This window comes from Trematomus bernacchii, unplaced genomic scaffold (genome assembly GCF_902827165.1).
Source record: "Trematomus bernacchii unplaced genomic scaffold, fTreBer1.1, whole genome shotgun sequence".
Classification (NCBI taxonomy): domain Eukaryota; kingdom Metazoa; phylum Chordata; class Actinopteri; order Perciformes; family Nototheniidae; genus Trematomus; species Trematomus bernacchii.
Window position 1 is genome coordinate 15,206,076 of NW_022987593.1, and position 26,550 is coordinate 15,232,625.

Genomic DNA, 26,550 nt, shown 5'->3' on the forward strand with positions numbered 1-26,550 from the left:
CGTGTGGACGTACCGTTACGGCCCGTCCACACAGCGGCGTGCATTGAAGCTTCAACGCTTCTGCCCATTCACTTTGAATGGGGTGACATCACGTTTCGCCAAACTGCATTGTGGGAGCGAAGCGTAGCTTCAAAAGCGTTGCTCGCTGCAAAAGCGTTGCTCGCTGCAAAAGTTGAGCAATGTTCAACTTTTGAAGCTTCGGCGGAAGCGTCAGCCAATCGAATCATATGCCAGTACAAGCTCTAGCCAATCAAACCGCGTGCTTGTGTGTCCGGGGCGGGAGATTCATGTGATTGGTTGTTGGTCGAGTTTCAGACACGCCCACCGGCAAGCTTCAACGCACGCCGCCGTGTGGACGCTGCGTTATAGTCCCACAGAGGGGAAATGTACATTGTTACAGCAGAAAAGAGCCAAAGACAGCTTAATGTTACCTAAACAGCATGTATACAAAAAGAAAATTACAGATTAAAAAAATTATAATAAAAAAGCATCATACGATGATTTTACTGATTTAAAGCTGTGTAACCATAAACGTCTTAATGTTTTTAAGCAGTTTAATATCAGTAGGCTACTGTGTGCCTTCATCACCTTTCTCTTTACTGTATATTGAAATGCTTTCACTGGATTTACTAGCTTTATTTTGAAATGCGTACCGGAAGTAGGTAGAGTTCCCTCGGTTCCACGCAGATCATTTGGTGTCAGTTGAGAGTCAGACCTCTCTCTGTTTGTGTTAAAGAGTCCTCTGCCGATTAAAACTATCAAACTACCGGAACATTTACCACCAGAAACAGCTAACACCGTCGGTAACCGGAACGGAAACTCCCCGGTGATGAAACGGCTTTAGGACGACCGTAACTTTGGTGAGTTTGGTGTCTAAAAAGTTGTTTGACTACATTTTTAACAACGTTACCAACTGCAGTGTGGAAGTAACATGCACTCAAGTACTGTTCTTAAGTACACATATGAAGTATTTCCTTTAAGTGCCACTTTATACTAATACTAATTTAAAGGGAAATATTGTAGTTTTTACTCCCCTACTTTAATGTTTAAGCTTAGGTTAGTAGTACCAGAGTGTAGGAATACTCTGTTACAGTAAAAGTCCTGCATTCAAAAATGTTGCAGTAGAACAATTGAAATACTCAATTAAAGGACAAGTCTCTTAAAGTTGTACTTAAGAACAGTACTTGAGTAAATGCACTTAGTTACTTTACACCACTGGTAACTAAGTACATTTACTCAAGTATTCAACACATGTGAGGTAACTGTTCTTTACTTTATCTTTAAAAGGGGGATTGTTGTACTTTTTACTCCACTTTATTTGTCCGACAGCTAAAGTTATATTTCAGATTGATGAATATCCAATGTTCTAAGAATACTGAGGGATGAAGTATTTTCTTCTTAAGCTAAATAAACATTTTAAACCCCTTTTTGGATCAGCTATATCAAATCAAATATAAATAGTAAAACTGTCTGGGAACATTTGCAAAAGGGACTACTACTACAATTAATACCTAAAGTACATTTAGGTTATAATAACAACCAAGACTTCGACTTAAGTACGGTTTTGAATGCAACACTATTACTTGTAGAGGAGTATTTTCACTTAAGTATAGAATCTGAATACTTCTTCCACCACTGTAAAATATTCTCAAACAGTCCGTAATGTTTGTTCATTTGGTTCAAGTATATAGGGTAATTAATTCTGAATGTACTGTTTTTTTTCAGGGGTGTTTACACAGTATAGCCAAGTGTATTTATACTTTTTACTTTGTGTATATCTGCAGTCCGTGGTCCAAACACTTCTCCAGCAGTGGTTGTGGTTGTCAGGCCGTCCAGCTGGCCTCTTTTGTTGCAGCCTCACAAACTGATTAGCATGCACCGTCCCTCCGGAGCATCTGTCCCCACAGACGCTGCTATTGTTCCCCATTTGAAACTTGAAAGTTGGCCCTTTTTTGTGGGCAACTGTCCACTCATTGTAAAAGCTTCTAGACACCCCTTCTCCACACGCACACGTTGACCTAAAACCTGGAGAAAGTTCAGTCTGAGTGGATTAAAGCTGACATGAAGTGGAGGGTCCCAGTTCAAGCTGTCAATCAGAGCTGGGTGATATGGGTGAAATCAATATGACAATATGAATATATAGTTTAATGCTGTTTTTATAGTGGGTTGCCTTGCCTGTTAAAACCCCACATCAGCTAAATGTTATTAAATATAACATTACGTTTATGGGAACAAAGGAACTGTTTATCCATTTTAAACCTTAATATATGATATCCCCTTTGTAAAGGACATCATCTACTAAGAGAAAATGATCACAATATGAGATGCATTATCATTTTTGTGGCTTACATACAAAATCTATTGAAGGAACCCGTGTAGAAAGTTAACAGAAATGTAACATATTTTAAAAGCGTGTTTCAGCGCTATGCATGGTGTGACACAAGATCATTAATTTTAACAGCTAAAATGTGTCAAAATGTTACTTAAATAACTCATATCACAATATGATTTCACTGGAAGCTGCTTTAGTGATAACAAACATTTGCCTTCCCCTAATTAAGACCTTTTCTGATTATTCAGGGATAACGATGTTCGGTTCTCCATGTTTGGACATTTTACAACAAAGTGTAGGACCAAATAAGGGATAAAAATAGCGACTTATAGTAATTGGATGATAAAATATTCAGGTGGCTGCTAGAATTACTTCCTTCAACAGCCAAAAAACCCCATGGTCATACATTTAGGTGGTAGATTCGTGGCAGTTGGACAAAAAAGTTAGTTTCAAAACCTGGACCTTATATTTTAACATGATTATGATGATTTTAATATGATATTGATCTTTCTTTAAAACGCCAAAGTGCTGCATTATGTCTTTAAACTTTAATTCAAAGATTGATGAGTAACCCAGCTTTGTTAATCTGGTTAGATGTGGCCCAATTTAGATCGTTACTCATGTGAAATAATGTGTTTAAACTGTTTACACGGAGCAGTAATGGGACCAGACTATTGCCTTAATCTGCTCTTAATTGAATTATTAGTGCACACTGATTGTATTGTCCCTCCAGCCAACACACACACACACACACACACACACACACCCCCACACACCCTCCGCATGTGATGGAGACAGTTTGATGGGCTGCTCCCAGACACTTCACAGCCACAGACTTTATCTGTGTGTGTTGTCATGGTTAACTGGGTTAGTTGTGTGTGTGTTGGCTGCTGGGGGTTTCCACTTCAGGGCAGGTGTGAAAAGTTTAAGTCACCCGGCTGATGATGCCCTTTCAGTGAGAAACTGCTCTGTGTTTGGTAGGTTGGAGGTCGGTTAGTATTGGAATTGGAATTAACGGGCCATATTCTGCTGATGTTCAGGTGTATATCAGTATGTAGTGTCTCTACTGTGACATGTCTCCATGCTTTAATGTTCAAAAAGCTCTTTATTTTTCTCATACTGCCTGTGCTGCAGCACCTCTTTTCACCCTCTGTCTGTTATTATCACAAAGTTGCCTCATGTTGTGTTGAGCTACAGTGATGGAGTAAACTTGTAAAAGCATCTCTGGAGGTGTTGGGAAGGGGAGAAGCATTGCAATCCAATAGCAGCTTCAATCAACATGAGTTATTTAGTGTAAACTATCCCTTTTGTTTGTTAGAAGACTTGTTTTCAAGTGTACAAATGTAAAATGTGTAACAGCTATCTGCAGAGGCATTGATTGTTTATGGTCACTTAATCATGAAGTCAGTATATGATCAGGAACCTGTAGGATGTATAGCTGTGTATTTAGAGTGATCTCATTGCATCAGTTGGACTGGTTTCAGGTCGTTATCTTCTCCTCTGAAGGTAACCTGCTCCGGAGCATAGGTTAGGCTACCATGGTGATTTACACCGCCTGTAAGTGAGCCAGCTCTGTGATACCGGAAAACTTGAGATAAGACCAAACAAAGATGGCTGCTTGACCCACTTATTCCCCCCTCGTGGTGCAGGCCTCAGGGGATGAGAGAGAGACTTGTTGTTTACCGGTTTACCTTACCTCTCTAAATAAATACTTCTCAAAATGTACCCCCATTCTGCCTCTGTGTGGTTATCTGTCAAAGGGTCCTTTAACATATTAAGGCTTTTATTCAGGGACATAAAGTCGAGGTCATACTTTCACAGTTGTGAGTTTGTTGTCATGCTATTATTGATATTATATAAGCTGTTTCTCTGTAGCGCAGGCTCTGTTTGTATCTTGATATTTTGTATTTAACTTATCTTTCAAATGTATAAGCCCTAACTATTGCTACTAGAGAATACGGACAGAAATAAGCTTCTCTGGCTCGCTCAGGTTTTCAAGTTATTAATATTACATTACATGTTACTTGTTAGACGCTTTTATCCAAAGCGACTTACATACTAATACAGGAGCAATTTTGGGGTGAAGTGTCTCTGGGACACAACGACATGCTGACTGCAGTGGGGTTTGAACCTGTGCTCCCCTGATCCCAACACCAACGCATTAGTCCACTGCGCCACACGCCTCCATAATATAATAATAATAATAGATTTATTTTGTTAGCGCTTTTACAGGTGCTCAAAGTCGCTTTACAGAGATAGCGAAAAGAAAAGAACAACAAATAAATATAGTTAAAGACAAATTAAAATCAAGCAATACAAAAACAATCACACATTAAATAATATGCTCGTCAAATAAAGCCATCAACTAAACTACAGACTGTAATTACGACAAAGGAAAGAGAAAGTAAACCAATAATTACATAAATAACATACAAATAATCTGATTATTGAGAATTTAAAACAAATGAAGAATATGAACATTTATGAAAATAAAATATACAATGTATATTAATATATTAAATAAAAAACCATGGGAACATTCACGCGGTCATAAGCTAATCAAATAAAATGTGTACGCATAATATATTTTGTATACACCTTGTATTATTTTATCTAATGACATTAAACAAAAGCAAATAAAACATTGCTTGTATTGAAGTCAACAACAAAAACACACACAGACGCAGTTATTATTGACATGTGCAAATATTATTTCTACCGCAAAAATATTGTATTTATTACATTTTTCTTATATATTTTGTCCACATATTTTTACTTTCGGCCTTATTTTATGTCTTAGATTCTTTTTTTAAATGAATAATAACATGAAAATAAATGTTTAAATGGTAAATCAAATCATTTGTCAAATACACAAACAGATATTAGATAGTTACATCTGCAGATATTATTTTCTACCACAAATATATATTATTGTATTTATTAAACGTTTGATTTCGTTTTTTTTATGACATGTTTTTCTTAGTGAGTATTTTTAGATGGAGCCTTAGATCTAAGATTAACTTCCCTGTAATTGTTGTGTCTATGATAATAAATAGAAAAACAGATTTACATGTAGCCATGGTGATGTTCATAAGCTGTGTGGAGCTCCTCGTGTCCATGCAGCTCTGTGTTGTTCACCACAAAACATGAGATCTGAGTCACAAGCGAGGGATAAAATCAGCTTTGAACATTGACGGGTGATTCACCTCCATGTCGGACTTGGGGGGGGAAGGCGTTGGGTCTTCATCACGAGAGCAAAAGGGACCACAAAGAGCGGTTGTTGCAGAGGAGTGAAGTCACTTTAGAAGTGGTCCTCTATCTGGGGTCCAGTTTCAGGCGCTGAATGGCTCTCTGTCCCTCGGCCGTTCACTGGCTGTATTCATAAGCTCCGGTCATGATGGAGGGCTGAGGCTCTTCTCATGATACACAGATCTATACACCTCTTTCAGTCCCCTGAACCCCACAGACTCCCAACATGCCGCAGGGTTTCCCCCCCCTCAGGAAATGGGTCAGAGGAGGAGGGAAGCATCGGTCTATAACAGCACTGAACTACGGTCTGGGCAGAGGTTAGCCACATGTTGTGTCACAGACAAAGAGTCAAATCACCCTCTGAGGAATCTTTGTTTTAACCCATAAACTACATATATACTAGGGATGGGAATTTGAAAGCAAATGTATATTCGAATATTCGACCCCCCAAAAAAACGGTTAACCGATTAACCGAAATGTACATATCCTATTAAAACAAATTAATTAATTTTGAAAAATAAATAAATACATGTTCAAATAAGTATAGAAACCAAGTCAAATTAGTCAAATGTATTGAACTGGTGATCACAGTTTGAACAGTTGACAGCTATAGGCCTACAGCTTTCATGCTTAAAACATAACTTGGTTTTTAAATGAAAGAAGGATCATACACGAACAACATAACGGGTTAGGGTAACGTAACCCTATCACAACAGAGATCAACAAGCTGTAACAGGGCCTATGCACAGAATGCAGCTATTCAATACTCATTCTTGTTTAAGAATATGAGCATGTCAGGGGAGAGGCGGGTGCGGAGGCGATTCACAATCAGGCCAGCTGGAGAGAAGACCCTCTCAGCTGGAATGTGGGCATAAGATGAGGTTTGAGTCTGCGTGATCTGCGTGTAGGGAGGGGCAGCAGCCATATCATTAGCTAGAACTAGATCTGATGGATTTGGACAGAAACGTGAGTGAAGTATAACCGGACGCGAGAGAGAGAGAGAGATCAGCACCTGCAGCTCTGCCCGCTGTGAGGGACCGGTGAGCGGAGCAAAACACACCTTTAGACCTAACACACTTAGCTATGGCACTGTCGTATACATTGAATTATTCCATTTGATAATATGTAATCAACTTAGGCACCCCTCACAAAAAGAAAAAAAAATTACAATAAAGATATTTATAACTCATATTCTCATATTCGAATACTTGAATAATTTCGAATATTCGATTAATCGTTCCCATCCCTAATGTATACAGTGGAGGAAATAAGTATTTGATCCCTTGCAGATTTTGTAAGTTATACTTATTTCCCACTGTTAAATGCAAATCAATTGTTATCTTTGAATTTCTGGATTTTCTTTTTGATATTCTCACTCTCACTGTTCTGCCCACCTTAAGTCATAAGTGTAAGAGTTTGGCTGGCTGTTTAATCTATGTTCACACTGAGGCAGTACAACACATAGAGAGAACAGTATACACTCACTGTTAAAATGAACCTACCATTACAATTATAGACTGTTAATGTATTTGTAAGTGGGCAAACTTACACAATCTGCAAGGGATCACATACTTATTTCCTCCACTGTATACAACCAGTGATATGTGTGGCTGTTGAGTCTAATCACACATTTCATAGCATTGATCTCCACCAGCGGCAGTCAACATGTCAACAAGTATCCTCCTCCAAATTGCTCTATAGGAATGTTTTAGAAGTGTATTTGAGTCGCTTTGGATCAAAAGTGTCAGCTACATGACATGTAATGAGGAGCTCAGGTCATTCAGTAACTAAAATTATTTATTACTTAGAAAACCTGATGATGGAAGGTTTCTGCAGGGTGTCCGCGGGGTCTTAAAAAGTATTCAAAGTTGATAAATCAATTTAGCGAAAATCAAGGCTATTAAAAAGTATTAAACAGCATTTTCCAAGGTATTACATTTTGTAGCTTGTTTTCAATAAGTATATAAATTGTCCAAAGAGGTTGTATTCTACAGTTTGCCTGAATGTAATCATTGCGTAGGTGTGTAGTGTGATTCTGTGTAGTTTATTTATGGCATCCCGTTGGATTTGACGTCATCTGAACAGGACATCGCGCGCTCACTGCTTGATAGCGCGCGAAGGTCCGTTTACGCCGGTTGTTAAACAACATCGTTATGGGGGAATGCAAGTCTGCGTCCAAATGGTTGGAAGATAAGGAGGAAGGACAATCAATACTGTATATAGTCAATGTGAGGTAAAGTGTGTCGCCAATAGGCGCGTTCACACCAAGTACTTTTCCCACAATAGTTCATGAGAACTCTTTTAGTTCTGAGGATTGGACGACGACATGCACGCGCGATGGATTGCGTAACCTGTGTGAAATGAATAAACTGTGCCAGGTGTAACCGGTTAGAACTCAAAGTGGCGATGAGGTCTTAAAATGAATGGAAAAGGTCTTAAAAAAGGTCTTAAAAGGCATTACATTCGACTTCAGGATTCCTGCATGTACCCTGTTCTGGGTAAATGTGTCCTTAAGGTTAAAGGTGGGGTAGGTAAGTTTGAGAAACCGGCTCGAGATACACTTTTTGTTATATTCCATGGAATGCTCTTAACATCCCGATAGCAATGAATATCTTAAGTGCTTTGACAAAAAATCCATAAAAAAAATCATCTGTGGAAGCCGTAGTACTGTAAAAAGCACGACCAATCATTTTAGCCTGCCCGGCTAAAATAACTGGATGGCCTACCTGCCTGTCAGCCTTCCATCTGTGCACAAACTTATCTCGTGCCCTCATTGGTCATGTGCGCGTTCGTGTGTGTTGGAGGAGGGGCTCTGTAAGGAAGTGGCAGATTTTCTCCGGTTGTGTATTTTCAAATTCTAGCGATCTCGAGCCGGTTTCTCAAACTTACATACCCTACCTTTAATTGAGGCCAAGTTTTTTTCAGCACATGGTAACACAGAATAATGATTATCATCTTCACCCTCTCTTCATCAAACCACACCCTGACACTAATTCTTGGCACGGCTTGTGTTTCCTGTTTTTAGACTTTTAGATGTTATCTCAGATGTCTGTTAACGGCTTCAGAGTGGAGACTTGTTGCTGCTGAGGGGACGGTTTGAGTGGGGGTGTTGTAGAAGAAGCTGCTTGGAAGTAGGCTACTGAAATGTCAGGAACTTAGTATCCATGAAGGTCTGCAGAGATGATAATCAAAAGGTCAACTCGAGATGCAGATGCTTTCCCTCTATGACCTAACACGATTCAACATCTGTAATCTCCCAATTTGAACCACAACCTTAAACTAACCCACTTAATTCTCGGCATTCAGTTTGATTACATATTCACGCTTATCCAGCCAATCTTCTTCATTTGAAAAGGATGATGTCTTTAAGCTGCGTGTCATTTGAGAATCAGTCATCTTTTTTTTTTGTGTGTGAGATTTTCTTCTGATAAAATTACATTTCCTATTAAAATATTTTTAGATATGAAACATCTTGTTTACCGTTCTTATTTTTAAATTCATCAGTGGTTATCATACATAAATCAAACAAACCGTGACTCAATAATAAAGAGGCTGCCCACACTTCTGTAGAAACCAGCACACATCTGGAGAGTCCATTTAACCGTGCATTGGTGTTCACTAGTTGATATTTCTGTATGTTTTGAGGTCAAAATACAACATCTTCACACGAAAATATGTTCAGTGAAATGCTTCTTGCTGAAAAATACAAGCAGGTGTAAATGTTCCTTTTGAAATGTTACAGAAAAGCAGAACGACTATCTGGGAGGTTGCAGCTAATGTCTGAAATGGTGGTTTTTCCTCCATGATTTAAACGTATTCATAATGCGAATATTCCCCAAAAGAAGATGTTTTGTGGTGGTGTATAGAATTTAAAGTCAGAGATGCACATTGCTTGGAAAGACATTGTGGTCATAAGTCTTTTTCATTAGACTTTTTAAAGGTTTTTCTTGACTAAAATGCCTCAAACAAATGAAGCCTTTCGATGAATAGAAGCTAAACCCTTAGTTTTGCGTCTGTGCAAATCTGAGTTGATGTGGAAGTGATTTGAATAACATAGTTTTAGTGAAAATGCATCTGTTTGGGATGTAGTGAGTTCACAACAAGATGAATTCGACTCGCATTGTACTGCATAAGTTGTGTGAGAGGTCATAGACCGATTTACTACAATTATGGCGCATTTCCACTGCAGCGCGTCGCACGGTTTAAGCGTGCCGTGCCAAACCCGGCCCGTTTTAAAATGCGTGTTTTCTAAATGGAGATCGGCTAAGCTAACGCAGTATATGCTCCGACCGTCCACACTCACAACAACGGCCTACAGACATAAATAAAGCAGCGACTGTATTCGCCATGACACAGGCAGTCTGTGGTTTGTACTTGTTTAACTTTTGTCTAGTTTCTGAACAGATATGAGGAGCTGTGAGCTCTGAGTGCTAATAGCTAACGGCTGATTTTTTTGTGTTTCGCATTGAAGATCACGTCACGGCTCCGCCTACACTGCGTTACTATAGTTACTGCCCCAGCTAGTGAACTGTAATGGAAACGCAGCATAAAGTGAGCCTGGCCTACCAAGGCCTAACTATACCGTACTAAGCCGTGTGAGACCCTGCAGTGGAAATGCGCCATTAGATTCCTCGTTCACCTTAAACACATGCGCTAAAAACAAAGGCTTCTTCAAGAATTGAAGGTAACATTGGGTAAGTTATTACAATTTAAAAGGGAGTTTTCTGGGTTTATTCCTTTGAAACCTGCTATTTGACACTGGAAAGAACATGTTATAAAGAAAAGGTGCCTTAATGGAGGGCCTCCTATTTAAAAAAAGGGGATTTCTACCTGTTGAGTATTATGACCCTCTAACGAGAAACACTCGCCAACACCAGAATATATGAAAGTCAATTTATCTGAACCCTAAACCCTCTTTGGTTTCTAACAGGTTAATTCGTCATCACAGCGTGAATCCCTCGTGGGGTTTTTAGTGACGTTAGGTCCTCTTCGGCCTCTGGACAGCAGAGTTGTGCGTCTGAGTGACACTCGGCTTGTTTTTATTCACGGTACAAAGCATTATAACATCAGTCCCAGTGTGACGCTGTGAGTCACCCCGTCATGAACACTCTCTTCACAACGCTGCTCAGTGTCCGGCAGTGAATTCAGACATTGTCTGCAGCACAGACCCAATACAAAGAGTGTGTGGGTGTATTGTAGGAACCAATGAATGATGGTGTGTTGAAGCCTCTACAGTATATGTGTTTGTATGAATGTCTAAAAAGTTATTTCCATTTTAAATGTAAGACACAAAGTGAAGCTTTCTCTGTAAAGTTCAACTTTATCTTAATAAGTACTTCAAGAATTATAAACATGTTTTTCTTCAAAACCCCTTTTTCATTCAACACAAAAAGCCAAAGATCTTACGCTTTACATGTGATTCGAACATCACAGCTGAAAAAAGGTACGTTCTCTGTATACAACCGCCTTAAACGGCTATTTAAATGTGGAATTATGGGCTTAAATGTGTAAATCTGACCAGATATTTGGTGGTTTTAATATCAGGCACAAAGAACTCATTTAGCTGAGGTCCAGATCACACTACAAAGACAGTATGGTTGTATTGTAGCAGGGAATACTAGTGTTGTGTTGCAGCCTCTATATGTGTTTGTTTGTATGAATGTCTGAACATTGTTTTTACATTTTAAATGAAATATCCCCGGTGTCAAAAAGCACTTTGAGAATTTCTACAAAACTCATTTTTGATTCAACAAAAGAAGTCAAAGATCTTACATTTGAGATGTTATTTGAACATACCTGCATACAATGTTCTTAAATTGCTATTCAAATGAGCAATAACGTGATAAATGTGTAAATCTGACCAGATATTTGATGTTTTTGATATCAGGCACGATGAACACATTGTGCTGGGGTCCAGATCCCCAGAATAAAGACTTGGTTGTATTGCAGTACCAAATAAAAGTGTATGTTTTCTTGTCTCATAGGTTATTTAAATTGTAAATCCGAAGTGATTCCTACTCTGAAAAGTACAACTGTATAGTCAAAAGTTCTTCTTCTTCTGTCTGCAGGTGATGTGTGTAGCGGTGCTGATGGAGACGCTCTGAGGGTGACACTGGGAAAGTCCTCACTCTTCCTCCTCCTTCCTCACTCTTCCTCACCCTTCCTCACCCTTCCTCACTCTTCCTCACCCTTCCTCCCCCTGAAAGCTGCACACATGTTTTCTCTTGGTCAGGAGAACATCCCCTCCTCCCCGGCCTCCACCAAAGGACCAGTGAAATATGGAGAGCTCATTGTTCTGGGGTAAGAAGCTTTCCCTGCTGCGGTTTAAAACGTCTGAATCATCGACGCCGAGCTGTTCAGGTTCTGCTGGTGTGAGCCCTCAACAATGTGCACTTTACTTTACTGCTGACCATTTCATTTAGTGGAGAACAGCTTCTGTTTTTACATCTGGCTCCTACTTCACAGTTCACAAAGTAAAGTGTCAGTATTCAAATCAGATTATACATAAGTGTTGTCCTTCCCTTGTTTTAAAGGCTGCGTTATAAAGTGTTGTCTTTATCCACTAAGGTCTCATTCACACCAGCCTCGTAGAGTCCGGTTGAATCGAACCCTGGTGCGTTTACCCGCTTGGTGCGGTTTGTTTGGGTCGGTGTGAACACAGTCTGAGACCTCTGAAGTGAACTAAACAACCGGACTCTGGTCCGCCTAAAAGAGGTGGTCTCGGACCGCTTGCTAGTGAACTCTGGAGCGGTTCATCTCTGTGTGAACGCAGTCCGCACCAAAACATAGGAAGCGTAGTATTTACGTGTCACAAGAACGCGGGTGTCTTCAAAATCTTTAGCGAAAGAGTGAAGCAGAATGAAGTGTTGAACAGTGTCGTGTAAAGTAAAAACAACTATCAAACTAAAAACTATACATAAAAGTCAGAGCTACCTGCCGTCGGTGAAACCCCCTCCTGACTGCAGAACGTCTCTCATTATATGTGTTATAATGTTTTGTATTGCACGTTGTCTGATTATATAATCATATGCGCCGTTGCTGTTGATATCCTCTCCAGATTAACAGCAGCATGAGAATAACCTGCTGATGCTCCATGGCGGAGGCTCCGGTAGAAATTGCCGGGATTTGCGTTTTTACCCCCGTTAATGTCTGACCAATTCTTGAACAGCATTTCCGAGCACATGACTTGTGTTTAAAGTTTATAGTCCGTTTGAGTTTTGCCCGTGTGAACGCAAACCGAACCTTCTGAAAATTGTAACAAACTGTGGTCTGGTGCGCACCAGAGAAGTGGACTATTAGGTGTGCATGCGACCTTAGTCATTATATCCACATTACTTTTAAAAAGATTGTGATATGTAGGGCTGTGCAATTAATCGTTTTTTTAATTGCAATTACGATTTTGGCCAGCCACAATTACAAAACAACATAATCGAAAAAAAACGATTATTTTGCTTTGCTAGGTTGTGACAGTGCACTGCAACATATTTGATCTAATTTATTTTATAGTCTAATTTATTTATCATATTTATATATGTTTAGTAGCTTGTTGAAGTGCGCTCCAAAATATTTGTTGATCTTTTTTATTGGTATTTATTATTTTGATATTATTTATTTAAATGTATCATTTATTTTATTTATTGGTTTTTCAGTTGAATTATACGTTCAGGGTAATCAACAGTTAAACAGATACTGTTCAAATTATTATTTTAATTTGTTTTAAAGTTCAATAAATTGACGTTTTCAAAGTCAATGAATAATCGTATTTAATAATCGTGATATCAATTATTGACCCAAATAATCGTGATTATGATTTTTGCCATAATCGCACAGCCCTAGTGATATGTGATATAATCCATATTGCTCAGCTCTATTTAAGATAGTTATACTGTATACGACAGTTAACACTTTGCCTGCTTTACTTGTGTATCAGGAAACTTTTCATCGACTGATTGAAACTCATCTTTGAGATGCTCTCAGGGACTTTATGAGACCCAACAATGGAATAGAATAGATAAGAGTAAATCTTTATCCTCCACCAGGATGGAGATTTGTATTTGTAATCATCCCGACTACAGATGGGAGTAATCTGCTGTACCTTAATGTGTGAGTAACCTTGTGAACATCCAGAGGGACTACGCTTTATTCCCGACAGTTTAACAGAGATTTACAAACACTACCATGTCATAGGGCTTACTACTTTTATACTTTCAAGGAAATTACAACACATTTTTTGGTAGTTTCTAGAAATGTTCTTCAAAAATGTTTATCATTCAACACAAGAAGACAAATATTTTACAATTCAAATGTTGTTTTAACATAAGCATTGTAGTGGCTTTTTAACTTTATCCATACTTAAGCCACTGAGGGATGGGAACGGGAGAACTAAGTTTGGACGCGAGAACTAAGTTTGGACGCGAGAACTAAGTTCGGACGCGAGAACTAAGTTCGGACGCGTGTCCCAGATGACAAAGCAATGTCCATACGAGTGTATATCTTTCAATCCATCCATCCTTTTATTTTGTTGTCCATATAGCCTTTCTGTTACCATTCAGATCCCAATATATGCACGTCAGTCACGCTGAATACAAACAGGTTTAACACACACAGCTCGTATTGACACGGCTTCGGCCGACACGCTCGAAAACTGTTTGCTTCCGCCCCAAAACACCTGATCACCCAGTGATTACATGTATACACACACAAGTGAATACTCCATCTTGTGTAGAAAGTGCATCATTAATTAAACGTCCAGATAAAATACAAACAAAGACACATGCATTATGGCATACATAAGCAGCCAGACAACAATGTGTATGGCTGCTTATATACTGTATGAGCTTCTATACAATTGTCTTAAACGGTTTTGTTAATGAGTAGTTATATGATTTAAGTCTCCAATTTGACCACATTTTTTATGACAGCTTATATGTTTGTGATACTAGACACTATGAACACATGGGGTCCGGTCCTGAACATGTATTAAGGTGTGATACCCTGCCCTGCTGTGTGAAGTCTAAGCACTCGAAGCCTTTAAACGAAACGTATGTGTCTGTATTTCATCTTAACCCTGTAGGAGAATGCTCACACTTTGCATTGTTTTACAAGCGCAGATAAGAATGTGTACACTGTGACGTATGTCTGGATAACTGAGATGAAATAGATGATTTCATTTGATCTCAGCGGGACTTTAGTACAGTATGAAATAGTTCAGAAGCCGTGCCTGGTCCAGCTTAACGTGTAGAAGCTCCACCGCAGAGAAGAATGCAGCTCACTTCCTGCCTGAAGGCCTTTCACTGCGGACTCAGAGAGACGTCAGGAGAGTTGTGGCTGCTGTGGTTTCAGACCTTTTGTTTGCTTTTCGTATCACATGTGGAACCCAACAGTCTGGGAGACCATGTAACTGACAATTACACCGCTCACAGGGTGTCATTTTAAAGAGACGTATAGTTTGTGAGAACAGAGGCAGTGGAGCCACAGTGGGGTCTGAGTTTGTCTTAAGAAAAGGAGGTGGGTGCACGTTATCTGAAACACAGGAAGTTGGCATTATCCCGTGGAAGAATGGCTCCACTCAAATGACCTCAGGCTGGCTCTGCAGATAACCTCTCCCCCACTAGGCTTCCTGTCTCCAGTGAAAGCTGCGAAATGATGTTTGGGAAATCTGCCTGTTTGACCTGCATTAGGTAGAAAGAGCCAGGACATGTTTAGCTTAGCAAAAAGACATGAAGAAGGGGTTAGAAGAGCTTTGACACACATACAAACTTCCAATATATTAAAAACAGATACAAAAAATGGATTCTACTTTTCTAAAACGTGTAGCTTTTTTATTTGAAATAAGTATAAATTGGTTAAAGAATAGACTGTATATCTAATGGAAAAAAGACAACAGATGATACCTCACCTCAGGTTGGTTAAATGAACAATCAGGTGGATGTTTTAGGACGTGGAACCCAACGTCTTGTTGTTCTTGGCTTGAGGGTTTTATAGCCAAGATGTGATAGTTACTCTGTGATTTGCTAAACAATGACTTTATCCCACCTCTGGTTTGCTGTCAGCATAACTCTATATATATCCAGTTTAATGTAGAGAAACCCCCCCCCCCAGAGGGAAGAAGGCTGCAGACTTCCTGACTGAAGGCCTTTCTCTGCTGACTCAGAGAGCGCCTGTGGTTTCAGACCTTTTGTTAGCTTCTGTGTTATTGTATGAAGAACTGAAACCCTGCACTGTCTCGCTGGTTCACTGAAGTGTGTTATAAACCACCATTGAGCTTCTTTTAGATATGTGCTTTTACACGTTTAACTTGTTAGTGTTTTTAGATACTCTGTGCAGATCCTGTGTGATTATACTAAGACGTTTCCCATGTTGTGTTCAGGTGTAATGGCTCTCTGCCAAACGGAGACAAGGGGAGGAGGAAAAGCCGCTTCGCTCTGTGTCGCAGGAACAAGGCCAACGGCGTGAAACCGAGCACCGTGCACTCCTCGTGCACGCCTCAGGCTGCCAAGGTGAGCACTTTGAACTCAGGTAGAGAACATCACGCACTATGACAGGGAGCGCAGAGGACATCAAAGTTCATCAAAGAAGACGGAGAGGGAATTCACGCTCTTGGATATGACTGATTGAATGTGTTTGTGTGGAGTACCTGCAATCTACTAATAAGACACTTTCTTTTATTTACATTTGGATCACAATGTTGTAGTTTCCTGACAAATGATGTTGATGGGTACTGTCAGATGGACCAAAGACATTTCTAATTATTCAGTTTGTATCTCTCCTATAGTAGCAGTCATTAAGCATTAACTGCAATATAGCAGATGGTTTAAACGCTGATGTGTTCATGTTTTCTATCTGTTCTGTTTCTGTTATATTATCAGGATAAACAAGATTTTTTTTCGCACTTTTGTAGCTGTGTTAAAGACTTACTGCATCATTAATGAAATATACTATCATTGAACAATAACAGGTGTGTTTGTCATATCTTAAATACATTTTTAAAAGTGCCTCTCTTGTGTTTGTGGCAGGCTGTGAGCGACAAGGAGCAGCACAGTATTTCCTACACTCTGTCCCGGGCACAGACGGTGGTGGTGGAGTACACGCAGGACGGCAGCACGGACATGTTCCAGGTGTGTAGCATCGAGCTGACTCGACCTGATGCTCCTGCAGATACACAGACCACAGACTAAATGTAACCTTTCATGATCTATCTTTGTGTTTCTGGAAAGCTAAAAAAAAGGATTACCCAACTACCTACAAGTCAAACTGTATGCCTTTTTCTATTCGTGAGAAAAAAAAGCTACATTTTATTTTTCTTATGCAGGTTTCTTTTCTATCACCATGCGTTTGTAATGTTGCACCATTTTTGGCTCTTGGCAGAATTTCCTTCACCCATGAAAGACCAAATGAAACTCGGAAACAAAAAGTGAGAAACCACATTTGAGGAATTGGAAACTGAAATGGGAATCAACACGGCTTCGAAGAAATTGTTGTGATAAAAATTCCAGAAATTAATGTTAAGAAAAAGCCACGTTTACATTTGTCGTTGCTCAATAACTGACATCCTTAAAAACTTTGGTCAAATGTTTTATCCGAGGAACTGCAGATGAATTCTATACCCAATATATCTTATGACACAATATGTGAAGAATGAAAAACATTTTAAGTTATCTTTGACGACATCTTGGAGGGACTATACTTTCTTTTGGGGGGAGTACACTTTATCTACCGTTAACATGAGACAGTTGGGAAGTAGAGGCGAATTCATCAACTCACTGTCACAATATACAATATACATGACACTCAGTGGCGTTTTTATATGTACAAAAGTGGTGGGGCACAAAAAACTTAGATGTCTATATATAAGCTTCTGCAGTGACGTGCAGTGAGGTTCATGGCTGCTGAGGCACTGGCACTGACTCTTCAGGTTTACAAATATTATATTTTGACCTAAACCAAAATATAATATTATTTTCAAAAGCTTTTTTTGTCTGATGCTTCGATTAATTTTTAACAGACAGTTCAACAAAAGGATACCCAAAAAATGTCATTTTATCATTTAAATATTGAATTGTTCTCTCTTAGTAAGATCCCATTTTCAATCAAATTGCGGTCTTACCTTGACTTGAAGATGAAGTCCATTTGCCTATCCTTCTGGACAAACATTTCTATAACTTTTTTGTAAAAGTCCTCCTTATGTTCTTGTAGTTTCAAAAGTTTATCATAAATGTAATCCATAGATTTATGATAAAAAAATTATAGGGTAGACATGTGGATGTTATCCGGCTAATCAAAACGTGCATTTATCTAACAGGTACGTTTCCCACAGATCTTATTTCGAGCTATTTTCTAAAATCCTCTGGAGAAATCTCATTGCTTTTTTGTGCTTACTTCCTGGTTTTAGGACGCGTCACTGCAGCTCTCTCGTCTCCTCTTCACACAGCACACTTTTCGCGGCACACGTACTTACAGCCAATCAGCTCTGAATGATTTGAGATGACGTATGGTGGGGATGGTAGCTCCGTGCCCCTCTGGTCATTATTTTTTTGCCACACACATTTCATTACAAAATACTCTGAGCATGCGCAGTGAAGTTTTTACAGTCACCGTTGACTTCACAGCGAGAGGAAGGGGCATAATCAGGTTTTGTCCCACATGGCTCTAAACAGCTCAATAGGCACACACTGTGACTGTAGACACACTAATTAGAAGAACACAGACTAAAACAGCAATGTACAGACGAATCAGATGATTAAACATGATCTTAAAATATATTTTATATATTTTTTTATTTATTTTTTTGCATTTTTGTAATCATTATTTGTAATACTTTCTGCTGACACTAGGTGGGGCTGTGCCCCACCTGCCCCTAATGACCAGTCGCCACTGATGACACTATACAGAAGTATCTGCAGGATTTTCATGTGCACACATTTCTAGGTACCATCAATGATTTTATGTAAGGCGTCTTTGAGCATCAGGAAAAGCACGATATAAATCCCATGTATTGTTATTATTATTATTATAAACCCTGTCTGTGCTTCTTCACAGATTGGCCGCTCCACAGAGATTCCCATTGACTACGTGGTGACGGACACGCTGCCCGGGGGTCAGATCCAGGTGGACGGTCAGACGGTTCAGAGCACCATCTCCCGCTTCGCCTGCCGCATCATCTGCCAGAGAGACCCTCCGTTCACCGCACGCATCTATGCCGCCGGCTTCGACTCCTCCAAGAACATCTTCCTCGGGGTAGGCTGCAGAAACTGGTGCTGCTAGAGGGGGATAACGCTCTGTGTCGATATGACCGAAGTTGTTACACTACATTTAATTTAACAGACATTTTTATAGGAACAAGATCACTACTTCTTGTTGACACATTTTGTACCGTTACACAGTACTTTGACCCCTAACCCATCACAGTCCCCCTACTCCTACTGCTATTTATTTCATTTTCACTTTATTATTTGCCCCTTTTGTTTCTTTGTTTCTTTGTTTGTTCAGCATGTAAAGCGGCCTTGGGTCCCTTGAAAGGCGTTAGTTGTTACAGCAAAAGTACACAGAAGAAAATGTACTATTGAATAAGAGGCACACATAAAATTATGAATATAGAAATGACACAAATTACAATTAAAGAAAAGTACACATCCAGGTGGACAACAACAAATACCAGTAACAGTATATTTTTTTTAAATAAGTGTAGCATGTAGAAAGTAAGGCAAGGCAAGTTTATTTATATAGCACCTTTCAACACAAGGCAATTCAAGGTGCTTTACAAAAAAGGCATTTAAAAACAGTCATTAAAAAGCAAAGATAATTAAAGAAACATTAAAAGAAAAAATACATGAATAACAAGTTACAGTGCAGTTTCAGATATGAATAGTTCACACAGAAGTTCCATTTGACTGATGCCTTTCTTTAAGGTTTCTCCGAACATGAGCTGTGTACGCTTGTATGGCACATATGTCCCGAGCAGCATACTGTACACCCAGAAAACCAGCCAGGACAAAGTCCCCAGACACTGATTCCCTGGGGTTACTAGCCCCAAATGTTCATTAACCAAAAACGAAACACAACCGCTCGGTTTCAATTAAAAGCAGAAGATGCTATTGATCATGTTATGTGTTCTGTGTAATAACAGGTCATATTTTTTTTACTTTTTTCTCAGGAGAAAGCAGCTAAATGGAGGATGCAGGACGGTCACATGGACGGACTGACCACCAACGGGGTTCTGGTGATGCACCCCCGACAGGGCTTCACCCAGGGCTCCAAACCCGGCCTGTGGAGGGAGATCTCCGTCTGCGGAAACGTGTTCACGCTGAGGGAGACCAGGTCCTCTCAGCAGAGGGGCAAGATGGTGGGTCAGCCTTACTCTGCATGGGAGCTGTAGATAGTTCTTTGATGTAAACACATCAGTCAATGTTTTAAGGTAAACATTCAGTGTTTCTAACAAACATTGAGTTATTCATCCTGGCCCTTTGTCAGTGCATCGATATCTGTCTTTGCACATTACTGCCACCATCTGTGGATCATTAGACATGCACCAGAGCAAAGTTGAGTTTTTTTATCCTATCGTATAGTATCGTGTCTTGTCTTATGGTATCTTATCATGTTGTAACGTAGCGTATCGTAACGTAGCGTATCTAATCTTGTGTCATATTGCATCGTGTCGTTGCATTTGTTGCATCAGATTATAGTATATCTTGTCGTGTTGTATCGTATCTTGTTTTATCGTATTGTATCGTAGCATATCTCATCTTGTTGTGTCTTGTCACATCGAGTTGTTTATTGAGTCATATCGCTTCGTATTGTAGCATAACTTGTCTTGTCATGTCCTATCGTTGTATCGTGTCATATCTCCTCTTATTCCTTCCTTATCTTATAAAAGACATTTCAACAGGATTCATCATCACATTGTCATACTGTATATCTGCTCCTCTCTCTCCAGATGGAGCCTGAGTGTAACGAGCTGGTGGACGGCTCCCTGGTGGACCTGTGTGGAGCGACCCTGCTGTGGCGCACTGCAGAGGGGCTCGCCGACACCCCCACCGTCAAACACCTGGAGGCCCTGAGGCAGGAGCTGAACGCGGGGCGGCCGCAGTGCCCCGTGGGCCTCAACACGCTCGCCTTCCCCAGCATGCGGCGCAAAGACGTCCTGGACGAGAAGCAGCCGTGGGCCTACCTGCGCTGCGGACACGTGCACGGATACCACGGCTGGGGGGGGCCGCCGCAACCCCGAGGTGGAGGCGGAGTGCCAGGAGAGAGAGTGCCCCATGTGCCGGACGAGGGGCCCCTACAAGCCCCTGTGGCTGGGCTGCGAGGCGGCTTTCTACCTGGACGCAGAGCCGCCCACACACACATTCATCCCCTGTGGACACGTGTGCTCGGCGAAGACGGCGGCGTACTGGAGTCAGATCCCGCTGCCGCACGGCACACACACCTTCCACTCTGCGTGCCCCTTCTGTATCGAGGCGCTCAGCGGGGAGGCCGGCTGCATCAGACTCATCTTCCAGAGCCCGCTGGACTAGAGACCCCTCAGACTGCTTAGCTAAACAACAGAAGGGTGGAAGAAAAGAGCAAGGAAAGTTGAGTGTCCTCGACCACCAATGAGAAATGGACTGTGCTTATATAGCGCTTTATCCAGTCTTTACGACCCCTCAAAGCGCTTTACATGTTCATGTACATTCACCCATTCACACCCATTCATACAGAGCAGTGTACCTTACTCTAGGAACTAACATTCGTACACATTCACACACTCAGGGTTCAGTATCTTGCCCAAGGATACATCAACATGTTGACTGCTCTGGCTGGGATCGAACCCACAACCTTCTGGTGGAAAGACGCCCGCACTCCCTCACAGCCACAGTCGCCCATAAATACAGTTATAGTAGTTTGACTGTTGTGTAAACGAGCAATGAAAGAATATCCGTCTCTTCACACTTTAAGAGAATTATTGTTTAACATGTAAACTAAATAATAACCATTGCCTTCAAGAGGATGTTTAAGAGGCAGAAAACCGCCACAAGCTTTCTTTCATTCCAGTAAAACAAAGGACTAGAGAACCCTCAGACTGCTTGTCTAAACAACAGAAAAACGAGTTCTTTCTATAACTTAATTTTGTATAACTTAATTTAACTTAATTTTTGAGCAACAGAAATACACTTATTGGGTATATGATTCAGGCTTTCTTTGTTGTCCTCTGAAGTGGTGAATGTTCCTCACTAGTTTAAACTGTGAATTGCAGTGAATGGATTCCCTGTAATTGTCACACTTTGCAAAAATCATCCTTCATCAACCCTGCCTTACCTAAACAACAGAAGGCATAACCATGAGTCTCTTTGATCACTTAATTGAACTTAATTTTGAGCAATATAAATACATATATTGGGTTTTTGATTCAGGCTTTGTTGTCCTGTTCAAATGGTGAATGTTCTTCCCTGGACACAACTGTAATGATTGCCTCACACTCTTCAATGTAATGTCCTCGCCTTAAAGTACATCAAAGTTGAGGAAATTGCAGTTAATGTATTCCCTGTAATTGTCGCACTTTGCAAAATCATCCTGCCTTGTCTGAAAAACATAACCCCGAGTCCTTTTGATAACTTAATTTAACTTTTGAGCAATATAAATAGATGTATTGGTTTGATTCCTGCCTTCTTTGGAAGGTGTATAATGATGCAGGCTTTGTTGTCCTCCTCTTAAGTGGTGAATGTTCTTCCCTGGATGAACTGTGATGATTTGCCTCACTCTTTATTTATTCCTTGACCTCTTCAGTAATGTGTTTTGTAAATCAATGCAATATCTAACAGCCTTAAAGAGAATTGAACACTAAGACACGATCACAGTTTGGTTTTATTGTCTTTGGTCTATTTGTTTTCTTAAGGCTTTTCTATGGGAAAAAGGGAAATGTAAACATGTTGGGGAATAAACTAATATTTCTGTATTTAATTATTTTGTGGGAAATCGAATGAGCTTCCTCTGCAATGTGGTTTTCTAATTGAGCACAGACATGCTGTGTGTAATGATCCAGCTTTGTATCATAACACAAATATATTTCTTGGGGAAACGTTTTAATCTGCTGTCTTGTGACTTGAAACGCAAAGATTCAGACCGAGTTTTTAAACCAATACAGACAAGAAATAAAAACATAAATGGCGCCATCATGAGGCCAACCTCCCACTTAGAAATAAGACATATTTAGTGGAGTAAATTCACAAGCTACCCTGCAGTATACAAAGTCATTCAAACTAGCTGCACCTTTACCAGCTTTGAGAACACTTTCATGATCAATCATTATAAAACATATCATATATATTATTCTGAAATGGACCAATCTGCACAATGACTATTTTTACTGTCGCTACTTTAACTATATTTTGATGATAATACTTTTCTACTTTTACTTGAGGAACATTTTGAATGCAGGACTTTTACTGTAACCGAGTATTCCTACACTCTGGTACTTCTACTTTTACTCAAGTACAAGATCTGAGTACTTCTACTTTTACTCAAGTACTAGATCTGAGTACTTCCACTTTTACTCAAGTACAAGATCTAAGTACTTAGGCCGTGTTGAAGGACATCTAATTTCTCTAAATGCACTTCGAGGATCGAGGATCGAGCATCGAGGAGGCTCTCTGGAGGAGCTATAACCGAGGATACACTGATGGGTCCTCCGCGGATGTATTTCCGGCAACAGTGATGTTTAAAGAGTCGTGCCGAACTTATCTCAGCCAATGACAGCTCTGCATGCATCCCCTGGATATTATTTTATTAACTGCTTTAATCGCAACGCGATGTTTACAGTGAGAACAGCTGTGAGGTCTGTGCAGAAAGCAGAGCAGTGTGTATAATATATATCACTCAGTATAACAGGCCTACATTACTCTCTTTATTTGTATGATTTAGTTAGATATCTACAAACAAAGAGTCGATATATTTTTAAAACCATTTAGTGCTTCACATAATAAAATACACAATGGCTGTATCCTGATATATATTATATGCTTTAGGAGCTGTAGGTGTGTGTGTGTGGTTGGTACAGTGTGTAGGTGCGTGTGGTAGGCTATTGTGTGTGTGTGTGTGTGCGCGTAGATGCGGCGGACAGACAGGTTTGGTGTCCTATGCTTACTTTTAATACTTGTAATAAAACTTTAAAAAAATTAAAATGAATTAAAAGTAAATAAGTCATGAACACATCTGTCCATCAGACAGAGGGCTGCTGTGCCTCCTGTCATCATTAATGGACCTCTCTTTAAAATGACCGCTCAGAGGAAAGGATTTCCCACCCGGGTATGTGAAACAACACAAACTACCATTGATCTCATTCTGACCTCTGACAGGTCCAGGATCTCCAGTAAAGGGGTTATCCCCTCCAAATTCCTCAGAGACACAGCAACCGCCATCTCACCAGTCATAGCTCACATAATTAACCTCTCCATAAAACAGGGAAAAGTTCCCAAAGACTTCAAAATTGCAAGAGTAACCCCCCTGCACAAAAAGGGCAGCAAATTGGACCCAGGCAACTACCGCCCTGTTTCTATACTTACCTCCATCTCGAAAGTCATGGAAAAAATAGTATATGAACAGGTCGAAAAGTACCTCGCGGAAAAGAAACTAATCTATGAATTTCAATCTGGCTTTAGAACATCCCACTCCACTGACACATGCCTTCTTTATTTGAACGACCACATCAAACAAGAGGTGGACGAGGGTAAATACTGCGGCATGGTGATGCTGGACCTACAAAAGGCTTTCGACACTGTCAATCACCCCATTCTGATTGACAAGCTAAAAGCAATTGGTTTTGATAAACTATCGGTGAGCTGGATGCAATCCTACCTGGAGGGGAGAGAACAGATGGTGGAGGTAAACGGTACTCTGTCCCCCCCCCTCCCAGTGAGCTGTGGTGTTCCACAAGGAAGCATATTAGGTCCGTTACTGTTCCTAATTTATGCAAATGACATGTCATCAGCATGTGACTGCAACTTGTTCCTGTTCGCTGACGACTCAGCCCTGCTGGTCTCTGACAGGAGCAGATTCCAGGTTGAAAAAACCCTCAGCTCCGAGCTCGGCAGAATCTGCACCTGGCTCGCCGATAATAAATTATCATTACACCTGGGTAAAACAGAGTCCATTCTCTTCGGTTCGAAACATAATCTCAGCAAATCCGACGACTTCTCAGTTGCAGTGGGTGACATTATTGTCACTAGTAAGAAGGAAATTAAATACCTATGATCTATTCTTGAGGCAAACCTCTCCTGTGACAAAATGGCATCGTAATAAAAAAAGTCAATCAAAGAACTAGATTCCTATACCGGATCTCCTCTCTGGTAAACAAAAACACCCTGAAAACTTTGGCAGGAGCACTCATTCAAGGGTACTATGACTATGCTTGCACGTCATGGTACCATAGCACCTCCAAGGCGCTAAAAATAAAACTTCAAACATCGCAAAATAAACTGGTCAGACTACTGCTTGACCTTTCATCTAGAACCCACCTCACCTCTGCCCACTTTGACAACCTAGGATGGCTTAGAGTAGACGACAGAGTACAGCTACTTGCAATGGGCCTGGTCTACAAGATCCACTACACCTCTATAGGTGTAAAAATACGCCGGTAAAATGTGCCTGTAGAAAACGGCTTAGCAAGTAGTCAGTTTAGCTTCGGTTGCTATGCTAACATCACCCATGTTATACCAGAGAAACTTTCATAACAGCGTTGTGATGCCAAACAGCGTCAATTCAGACTGACACACATTCACTTAAGGGGAACTGGGGATATGTATCAGCTGCTTGTGTGACAGTCAGACAGTGAATACTTTAGAGCCGTGTGAGCTAACCCGGAGCTAACGGGAGAATAAACTCCCGTGGAAGTGCAGCCAGCACTGCAGCGGTCGGTAAATGCCGCTGAAACACATTAATAAACAATGAACCACGGCACTCTGGAGAAAAGTATAAGGTTGGAGAAGTCGTTATTTAATTTAATCTGGCTTCGTATGATTAAAAGCAACACGACCCGACGCAGTCCCCGGCCCGTTGTTGTTGTGGGAGAAAATCAGCGACGTAAACTGTGACGTCATGACGCAGCAGCGGCAGCTCTGGGCAGTGTGAACAGAGCGGGAGCTGAAAAGGGAAACGGGAGCTGAACCAGAAAAGCTCTCGCGAGGAGCTAGAAAGTGAAAAGCGCCGGTGTGAAAGCCGCATATGGTACCCATGTACATGTCAAAATTCTTCCCAAAGGTCAAGGAATACCATGATCATAACACCAGAGGGAGCTCCACAAATCATGTAAAACCCAGATTTGGCACAAAAAAGGGGGAATACACGTTTCGCAATTATGCCACATCAAGGTGGAACGCTCTTCCCACAACTGTAAAGGAAAGTACCTTCAAAACATCTCTTAAAGAGCACCTTAGGGGGAGAGCATTGCAAAACTGGCCCCGGTAATGGTACAAATCTCAACCTGTCGTACAATGGACAGCTTTCCCCCCCCATCTATGTATATACTCGCATTTTAGACTTTGTTACTAACTGTATATCTGTAGACTTGGTATGTCTTAAATGTCCGGTTAGGATGTATTAGAACGAAATCTAAAATGAAAATTGTAAATAAGCCATCTGTATGTAAAATACCACCTGTATGTAAATTGTAAATAAGCCATCTGTATGTCAAATATGTCTTATATGTCTTAAATGATATGATGAATTGGAAATGGGGGACCCTGATGTAAACAAGACGAAAGTCTTTCTCTGGTCTGCATCCCCTTAACAATTGTATGTTTTGAGCTGTGCTGTACTGTACCCAATATACAAGCTGTTAATAAACTTTTCATTCAATCAATCAATCAAATTTCTAATTTCTCTAACCGCCTGCTGCTTCCCCTCCTCTTTCCTCGGTTCCCCTCCTCGATTCCTCCGCTCGCATCTCCTGTGGGCGGAACTAAGACACGAGGATATGAGTCGAGGAGGGGAATTAGAGA

General features: G+C 40.4%; 1 protein-coding gene across 1 annotated transcript; it reads left to right on the top strand.

The window, feature by feature from the left end:
- The first annotated feature begins 688 nt into the window (after positions 1–688).
- On the top strand, positions 689–22,519 carry LOC117481823 (E3 ubiquitin-protein ligase pellino homolog 1-like). The gene is given in 8 exon segments (XM_034129719.1): positions 689–860; positions 11,650–11,881; positions 15,951–16,080; positions 16,597–16,698; positions 18,620–18,817; positions 19,734–19,922; positions 20,514–20,785; positions 20,787–22,519. Coding segments are annotated over 7 exon segments (1,284 nt in total). The 5' UTR covers positions 689–860; positions 11,650–11,795; the 3' UTR covers positions 21,094–22,519.
- The last annotated feature ends 4,031 nt before the right edge of the window (positions 22,520–26,550 follow it).